We start from the raw sequence: 9,206 nt of genomic DNA, 5'->3' as shown, positions 1-9,206 counted from the left end.
ACTTCTATATAACCCGACTCCTCACCTCACCTCCTTAGAAAGAGTTCTCTGAGGAAATGCTGTCTCCAAGGCTTGAAGTCCTAAAAATTCCCACGGAATAAAGGTCTCGTAGGTTGCGTGTATTTTTTCAGTCAACATAGGTGATATGGTAAGATAAACCTTCACAATATACATTTACAAAGAATTCTCACAGTCGTTTTCTTTAGTCCTCACATCAACTCTTGGGGAATGAGCAGGTCAGGTGTTAGTGTTCTAATTCTCAGATGTGATACATGAGAGACTCAAATGACTCGCTCCAAGTCTTGCCACTAATCACTGGCCATTTTAGTCCCAATTAGCAATCCCAATTCCCCTTTATCCTCTGACCTTCTCATCATCCCTCCAGTCTAGCCTCCCTCCAACCCCCTTTCCTATTCATTTAACATTCACCAAGCATTTTGAGGCAGCTTAATTTCACTTTATCCTCAGAACCAGTCTGTGAGGTAGGCAAGGCAGGCATCGTTATACCATTTGGGAGATTAAGTGGGCAGCTGTGGCTCAGAAAAGTTAAGCAATTTTGTCAAGGTCTAATGGCACCCCACCCCAGTACTCTTGCCTGGAAAATCCCATGGGCAGAGGAGCCTGGTAGGCTGCAGTCCATGGGGTCGCATGAGCGACTTCACTTTCACTTTTCACTTTCATGCACTGGAGAAGGAAATGGCAACCCACTCCAGTGTTCTTGCCTGGAGAATCCCAGGGACGGGGGAGCCTGGTGGGCTGCCATCTATGGGGTTGCACAGAGTCGGACACGACTGAAGTGACTTAGCAGTAGCCAATGCTAATTTGGGCCTCTGGTTTCAGCTATGATGTAGGTAAGCAGTAAAGCAGCAGAGAGTAGACCTTGAAGATTACTCTGCTGTTCCCTGTGTTGTACTTGACCCTCCCATCCCTGGTGCAGTCTTCAGGCAAGATTAAAGGCAGAGGCAGCCAAAAGAGTACCCTTCTCTGTTCTAGGGCTGCCCACTTGAGTATGAGGAAGAAGACAGGACTCCAGATCAGTAACTGTCCACTCAGGAGTGAAAGTCATGTCCATCATCCTGCGGTTACCTCACCATGAGGGCATGATTCCAGAGAGACGGCTGGATCCAGTCAGTTCACCACACTGACAGTCCCACAGTCCCCAGCGACACACTGGGTGCCGATAGATCACTGTGCCTGACACGCCCCATGGATGCCCCATGAATCAGTGAGGTTCACATTGCCTAAGCCCAGGGATTTTTGGCAACCAAGGAGGAGCCCCAGAGCTGCTGCACTTTGGGGCCTCTCAAGGACCCAGGGCTCCTTGGCTGCTCAGAAGAGAAGGACTCAGCCCTTGCCTGAGTTCAGAGAGAAGTTCAGAGAGAAGACAGAGCATCCACAGCTTTTTCTGGCAGTGCCCAGAAGCAGCATCAGGGCAGACGGCGAGGAGACTTCACTGCACTCGCCCCACCGGGGTCACATCCCTGCACCAGGAGGTCTCAGTGTACAGAGAGGTTTTTGTCTTGTTTCTTCTTAACCACTAATGATGGCATAAAGGTCTTCTGGAGGGGATGGCCCAGAGGCTTTTCAGGGAGGTTCCTTGATGCAATCCTGTGGAAAAAGGAAGGAAGCTCTAGACTAGGGGAAAAAAACAAAGGTAATGATGGCAGACTTCTGTGATTAAGAATCCGCCTACTCAGGGCAGGGGTCGGGTCAGGGGTGGGGAGGAGGGATAGTTAGGGAGTTTGAAAAGGTCATGTACACACTGCTGTATTCAAAATGCATAACCAACAAGGACCTACTGTACAGCACATGGAACTCTCCTCGGTGTTATGTGGCAGCCTGGATGGGAGGGGTGGTTGGGGGAGAATGGATACAAGCACGTGTAGGGCTCAGTCCCTTTGCTATTCACCTGAAACTACCACAACATTGTTAACTGGCCATGAAAGTGAAAGTGGTAGTCACTCAGATGTGTCCAACTCTGTGACCCTATGGACCGTAGCCCACCAGACTCCTCTGTCCATGGGATTTCCCAGGCAAGAATACTGGAGTGGGTCGCCATTCCCTTCTCCAGGGGATCTTCATGACCCAGGGATTGAACCCAGGTCTCTTGCATTGCAGTAAGACCCTACTATCTGAGCCACCGGGAAAGCCCTGGTGATAACTGACTGGGAAATCGCCAGGGTTGCAATATAGCCCTGGAATAATCAGTTATATCCCAATACAAAATAAAAGGGTTTTTGTAAAAAAAAAAAAAAAAAAGAATCTGCCTACTAATGTAGTAGACATGAGCTCCATCCCTGGTTTGGGAAGATCACACAGTCTGCAAGGCAACTAAGCCCATGTGCCCCAACTACTACAGCCCGTATGTCCTTGAGCCTGTGCTCAATAACAAGAGAAGCCACCAGAGTGAGACGCCCACGCACCGCAACAGAGTAGCCCCCGGTAGCCACAACTAGAGAAAGCCCGAGCAGCAACCAAGATCCAGCACAGCCAAAAATTAATCTTAAAAAAAAAAAAAGTAATGATGGCCCCTGAGTTGACCGACAATTGTGAAAAGCCTAAGGATATTAATTGATGGGGATAAGCCCCCCTGGAGAGTTATTCAGTAAAGACCCTCACTCCCAGCACCCGCTGTGGCATTCTGTGTGCACTACCTTGCTTTCCTGGGGAAACCCAGGGAGGTCACCTAAGTTTCAGCTTTGAGGGCTGAGGGCTTGCTGGGTTCACAGGACGATTTCCTATCTTTTGGTCCTGGCTCTGCCACTGGCTCGCCATGTGGCCTCAGGAAGATGACTTCCCTCCCCAGCCCTGTTCTCAGACTCCTCATCTATAAATGGGGCTTTTTAACTACTTTCTGTTTCTTCCCACAACCTCTCCAAGACTTCTTGTTTAGTTGCTCAGTTGTGTCCGACTCTGTGACCCCATGAACTGTAGCCCATTAGGCTCCACTCTCCATGGGATTCTCCAGACAAGAATACTGGAGTGGGTTGCCATGCCCTTCTCCAGGGGATCTTCCAGATCCAGGTATCAAACTCAGGTCCCCTGCATCACAGGCAGATTCTTTACTGCTGAGCCACCAGGAAAGCCTTCTCCAAGACTGCCTCTCTCAAATTTTGCAGAGACAAAAATAACAACTGGCAACACAACCTCAGCCTCCTAGCTCATCAGGCTCCTCCTTCTGCCCTGCCCTGGGCAGGGTCACAGAACTCACTGGGGGGCTGGGTCACAGGACTCACCTGGGGACAGGACCATCGGCAGAGGTGGCAAGTTCAGCAGGTCGAGGGCTGCCCCACCTGATCCGGTTGAGCAGGACCTTGACTTTGTTCCAGTGGGAGCGATCCCCCTGAGCAGAGGGTGAGGGGGTCACCCAGGGTCCCTCCTCACAACACACCCCGGACCAACTCCCACAGATAGTTGTCACCACACTCAGGACAAGTCACCAGCTCCAAATAGGAATCCTCTCATATTCTACTTTTCAGGGTATCCACACATCCCAACCATCCCACCCCACCCCATCCTGTCACCTGGCCCCACATATCAGTTCAGTCACTCAGTTGTGTCCAACTCTTTGCGACCCCATGGACTGCAGCACACCAGGCTTCCCACTGCAGCAGGCCAGGCCACACATATAGCCCTCACCTACCTTGTGTTCCTGGGAGGATGAGGTGTGAGCTGGCTCTGTCAGGGCCTCTGACAGCCTGGGAGGGCTGGCACTGGGCGCCCCTACCTTTGGGGGTGAAGCTGTTTTTGCTCCTTCAGAAAGATAATCCGGTTACCCCAGGCAAGGAACAGGAAGGCACTTATCAAGCCCAGAGCTCAGGCAGTCTGCCTGTGGGGCCCTGGGCAGGCAAGATGCAGAGAGAGATGCAGTTGGAGCTCACCTGTCTCCTCTGTCTGGCTGAGCCATTCCCACGGTCCGCGCACCTCATTGCCTGGGGCATAAGAAGGCAGAGGTGAAGGCGCCAGGGTTGTCTCCTCCTCCTCTTCAGGATCCTGTGCACAGGAGAGACAGGCTCTCTGGGCCTGGCTAGAGGGCTGAGGCTGTTCTGAAGGGAGTCCTGGTTTCAGGGGTCCCACCAATCCTCCGCCTCCCCCACTCACCTGCCCACCAGCCGGCCTGCCCACTCACAGCTCACTCACCGCAGGGCCCCTCTGAGTCTGCAGCTGCAGACAGAGCTGCTGTAGATTTGCCACCTGCTCCAGCACCGCGCACAGGTGTTCCAGATAGCGAAGACCCTGCCCTAGAAGGCCGGAGCAGGCTTCAGGCCCCAAGTCCTCCACCTGTGGGACACAGTGAGGTCAGAGAGGCTTCTGAACCCAGCAAGACTCCCACCCAACGGGCCAGTAGATGGGGCAGAATAAGTAAGAGGAGGAACACACACCCAGCTGCTCACCCCATGCCCAACCAGGAAAAGGGCCAGGTAGGCCCTAGGCCCTGCTCATCTCCACACAACTGGGGGTTGGGGGTGAGGTGAGACGTCTCATCCAACACATCAATTAGAGGCAAGGAATGCCCTGCCCCAGCTTCCCTGGTGGCTCAGATGGTAAAAAGTCTCCCTCCAACATGGGAGACTCAGGTTTGATCCGGGTTGGGAAGATCCCCTGGAGAAGGGAATGGCAATCCACTCCAGTATTCATGCCTGGAGAATTCCATGGACAGAGGAGCCTGGCAAGCTGCAGGCGCCAGGGTTGTCTCCTCCTGCAGTTCATGGCGGTCACAAAGAGTTGGACACGATTAAGCGACTAACACACACACACACACACACACTCACACACACACACAATACCCTGCCTGGGAGAGTTCCAGGGAGAACAAGGTTGGGGCGGAGGGGTGGGGGAGGTAGGGGAGAGTCCATCTCCATCCCACCCTTGAGAGTTGGCACTTACCACTTCTGCTTGTTCCAGGCCATCCTCCAAATCACTCTCTGCCTCAGTGGCCTCCGGTCCCCTTGCTTCAGAATGGGGCATTTCACACTTAGGCAACAACTTTGGGGAGTGGCAGTGTTGTGACAAGCTGGTAGGGGGAACTGAGAGCTGGTGGGAGCGCTCCAGCACCTGCTCCAGCTTACGGCTGGCTAGAAGCCGGCTTAGGTGGGCAGGAGGCTCCAGGGCACCAAGGGCTAGGGACTCAGCGCTCTCCAGGGGCTCAAAGTTCAGAGAGTCTTGAGAAAAGCTGGGTGAGGTGGCCGGGGAGCTGTCCCCAACCGCCATCTCCACTCCTGAGTCCTGGGAGCCCAGTTTGAGAAGCGGCACCTGCCCCTGGGGACCTCTCAGCTGGTCTTGCCTCTTCCAGGAGTCTGATGAGCAAACTGGAGCCACATCTGGGATCTGCCTGTAGGTGCTGATGACTCCAGGCACTACACAACCATGTGCCAGGTCCTCACCAGCCCCATCTGCAAGGAGAGTCAGTCATCAGGCTGGGCCGGCTGGGCCAACATTCCTGCAACTGGTGGCGTTTCCCAGGGAGGAGTGAGGATTGTCCTGGGTCAAAGGTGACAGGAGGAGCCCGGCGGACCACAGCCGCGTCCAGATCTCTCCATCCCTGTCTGGGAGATTGGGTTAGGATGGGGGTCCCTTTTACAAAAGTAATTGTTAATGATATCTTCCTTCGAGGGGTGGGCACTTGCTTCCAGGGACCCTTGCGCTCTGGCCCCTGAGGTCAGCCTAAGACCTCTGAACCATCACTGGGGAACTATAGCCTCTTTGGCTGCTCCCCAAGGGGGAGTGTGGCTGTGCCCCCGCCTCAGGGAGAGGGGAAAGGACACAAAGAGGGAAGCCGGGGTCTAAACTGGCATCAGGATGCAAGAGAAAGTCCATCCCGGAAGTCCTGGAGGGAAAAGGTACCAAAAATCACAATAGCCATAATCATTTTGGACTTTTGTTCTTTTAAATGAGAAGCAGAAAATTTGGGAGAGTTGAAAAAAATCTGAACTGAGGAAAGGGAACCCAAATGGTAGGAGAAGCAGCGCGGTCGCCCAATCACTGTCCTCTCTACAGCTCTCCTGGTCTGTGCCAGGCTCTCCTGCAATCTAGGTGCCCGATGGTAAAGATAGAGAATTGGAGGTTGGAGGGGACGGAGGCCGGCCTCCTTCCCCGGCCTGCCGCACCTGGATGCCAAACCAGGCCCCTCTGGGCAAGAAAGTCCACCAGGAAGTCTACCCCTGCGCGGCTCCTTTGGAAAGAGGTCCGCCGCCGCAGAGATGAGGGCTTTTCGCGACCGCCGGCTGGGGCAAGGGCCAGGGAAACGAGGATCCTGACCAGGAATTAGAGGTAAGTGGGCCCGGGGAAAATGGGATGGAGGTGACGATCGGTTTAACGCCAAAAAGTAAAAGGGTCTCCAACGTGAGGACGCGATCCCGAGCCCTTCCTAAGGGGGGCGGCGAGGAGGGCGGACCGAGGTCGGGCGGGCTGCGCCTCGCAGGTGGTGCGGGCTCTGCCGGTGGGGCGGGGAGCGCAAACAGGGGCCAGGGCACGAGAGTCGGCTCCAGGCCAAAGGTCCGGGCCCGCCCCTGAGTGGGCGACTCACCCTGGCCGCCCAGCGGCTCCAAGGCGAAGACGCGCCGCCGGCCCAGCATGGCCCCAATCCGGCCCCAATGCGGCGCCCGGGCCGTGGCTGCTGCAGTAGGACCGAGCTATTACTGCCGCCGTCGCGGAGCCGCTGTCGGGCGGGCGGCTAGGCTTGCGCGTCCGGACCCGGCAGGGCGCGGCCCCGGGACACTCCCAACCCGCATTGGGGAGGGACGGGGCGGGGAGGGGTGCGCAGGTGTGCGAACGCGACTAGAAGGGCCGCGAGGGCGGGGCCTGGGCCCCCCAGCATAGTCGGCGGGGACAGGGGCCGGGGTCAGGGGGCAGGGGTAGGAGGCGGGCCACTGGCTCCCTTGCCCAGCCGGCCTAGCCGAAGAGCGGGGACCCTGGCTGGGGACGCGGTCTCGCCCGTGCCGTGGGGTCACCCTGCCCACGGTTCCCAAGCCGAGTCTGTCTTCCTGCGGCCGAAATGAAGCTGGGAGAGGCGGGGGGCGGCAACCGGACGCGAGCGCGGAAGGAAATGGATCAGCACGTGCAGGCGGTGGAAAGATCGCCGGCCAGGACGTCCGCGTCCGCGCGCGCCCAGCTGTGTGCCTTCGGGAAAGTCACTCAGCCACTCTGAGACCTGGCGCGATCAAAGGTGGAAGGGATTCTCGGCACAGAAATCCTTTCCAACAACTGCAGGGCGCCTTGGATCCTGGGCTAGAGTAGAATCCGGCAGGGGCGAGGGTGTGGTTCAGGATCCGGTAAAGTGAAACCGGGGGACCGAAGGGCAGCCCCGAGGTCTGGGAGTGTAAAGGCTCACCAGTCCTCAGCCTCACCCACTTTGAGTCCCTGGAACCACCACCGCAGGCAGCCGCGAAAGCTAAGACAGCCTGGAGACCAGATGGGGTGGTGGCCTCTAAGGAAACCTCAATCTCCTGAGAAAGGTCACCGGGGCTGGAAAAATCCCAGCAGGACCCAAATTCCCTGGAGGGAGATAAGGGAGCTGGCGGACGTGCAAGCTTGCACCTGAGCCTCCTGGAGTAGGGAGAGGGGCAGGCTGGAGCTGGAGGCTCTAGTCTCAAGTGGTAATTATCTGGGAGGGAGAAGACAGTCTGCTCACCCTCTGCTTCCTCCTACCCTTCCTCCAACAGCCCCCGCAGGATCGGTCAGGAATCAAAAACTACATGATTCTAACTCTATGACATGGGGAAACAGGCCTGCAGCGAAGCCCTCACCACCACTCCCACCCCTTCCCCCACAACTCCCCTGGGAACAATGGCTGCCCAAATTTACTCTTGACACCTTGATTTTCAGGCCAGGCCCTTCCCTGCTATCTGAGTTCTCTGGGTTGCCCGCTGTGGCCCTGTCCTCCTGGAAACCACCCCCATGGCTCTTTCCCAGGTACAAAACAGAGAAGCCTGGGCCTGGGGACAGTACAAGTCCAACAGCCCAGTATATCGTGCACCATGCTTCCCAGGGGAGGAGGCGGAGGTTGGGGGGTACGGAGGGAGGGCTGGCTGTCAGGGGGCTTTCCCCCTCCTGAGTCAGAGGATAGGGAGGTAAAGGGAGGGAACCTTTGCCAGATCTTGTCCTGAATTTCGAGAATGTGGGGCCAGATTCCAGGCAGTCTCTGTGGTGACTCTGGGGCAGGAATGTATCTGGAGCAGGAAGCCAGCCCGGCCAGGAATGCAGTGTCTCAGCACAGGGCTCTGTGTGGGCTCAAACCACACACACACACACACACACACACACACACACACACACACACACACCAGGCACACTCTCCTCCAGGCTCAAACCACACACACACACACACACACACACACCAGGCACACTCTCCTCCAGGCTCAAACCACACACACACACACACACACACACACACACACACAAACCAGGTACACTCTCCTCCAGGCTCAAACCACACACACACACACACACACACACCAGGCACACTCTCCTCCAGGCCATTCCCTCCTCCCCATGTAGATATGCCAGAACCTTCAAGGTGGTTGGGATCCCCCACAGTGGGGGGCCACATGCTGCCTTCCCATCTGCCATTTACTGCCCTAACTGCGGCAAGCGCCTGCGGGAGCTGGGCCAGGCCTTCACCACACAGAAGGCTGTCTCTCCTTCCCCCCACCTTCTACCAGAGAAGAATCATCTCTCTCTGAGTGATGCTGGGAGGGATGGGAGGGGCACACCCTCGCTGCCCACCTGAGGGATGAGTAGCTACCATGAGTCCCTGAGACACATGGTGGCCCCAGCAGAGGCATCCCTCAGCCTCCATGGGGGAAGTCCCAGCTTCAGGAAGCACATCTCCTGCCAGCTAGGCCCTGTGGGAGGAAAGGCAAAGCCAAGAGCCCAGGGCAGCTTCTGGCAGATTAGAGATGGCTGAAAGCTGTGGTGACCTCCCCCGTGGCCTGGAAGGCTGCCTTTGGTGGAGGGACAAGAGCAGCCCAGGGAAAGCCAGGAACCCAGAAGTCAAGCTCCTGGCTCCTCAGCCCCCTGCCCTTACTGCCAGGAGTTCCTGAACCAGCGACTTATCCTCCCTGTCCTCAGTTTCTTCACTGACACAACTAGGATGACAACAGTACCTATTTCAGAATGGTGAGAAAACCGACGTTAAAGCACCTGAGAATTATCTAGCAGTATCACTTTGGGAAAGTCATTTTCTCATCTCCAATAGCAGGGGGCTG

General features: G+C 56.3%; 1 protein-coding gene across 1 annotated transcript; it reads right to left on the bottom strand.

The window, feature by feature from the left end:
• Nucleotides 1-1,237: 1,237 nt before the first annotated feature.
• On the bottom strand, nucleotides 1,238-6,575 carry C4H8orf58 (chromosome 4 C8orf58 homolog). Its single transcript, XM_055579728.1, has 8 exons — nucleotides 6,343-6,575; nucleotides 6,108-6,253; nucleotides 4,891-5,393; nucleotides 4,141-4,281; nucleotides 3,882-3,993; nucleotides 3,644-3,753; nucleotides 3,237-3,343; nucleotides 1,238-1,608 (listed from the first exon to the last, which is right to left on the bottom strand). The coding sequence occupies exons 1-8, from the start codon at nucleotides 6,573-6,575 to the stop codon at nucleotides 1,497-1,499; spliced, it is 1,464 nt and encodes a 487-aa protein (XP_055435703.1). The 3' UTR covers nucleotides 1,238-1,496.
• Between the last annotated feature and the right edge of the window lie 2,631 nt (nucleotides 6,576-9,206).

This window comes from Bubalus kerabau, chromosome 4, assembly GCF_029407905.1.
Source record: "Bubalus kerabau isolate K-KA32 ecotype Philippines breed swamp buffalo chromosome 4, PCC_UOA_SB_1v2, whole genome shotgun sequence".
Lineage (NCBI taxonomy): Eukaryota > Metazoa > Chordata > Mammalia > Artiodactyla > Bovidae > Bubalus > Bubalus kerabau.
This window is presented reverse-complemented; position numbering and strand designations above follow the sequence as displayed.

Coding starts and splice junctions, on each gene's coding strand:
- C4H8orf58 (XM_055579728.1), bottom strand. CDS start 6,575: ATGCTGGGCCGGCGGCGCGTCTTCGCCTTGGAGCCGCTGGGCGGCCAG. Junction 6,254..6,342: donor GCTCGGGATCGCGTCCTCAC/GTTGGAGACCCT, acceptor ATTCCTGGTCAG/GATCCTCGTTTCCCTGGCCC. Junction 1,609..3,236: donor GCCGATGGTCCTGTCCCCAG/GTGAGTCCTGTG, acceptor CTTTTTCCACAG/GATTGCATCAAGGAACCTCC.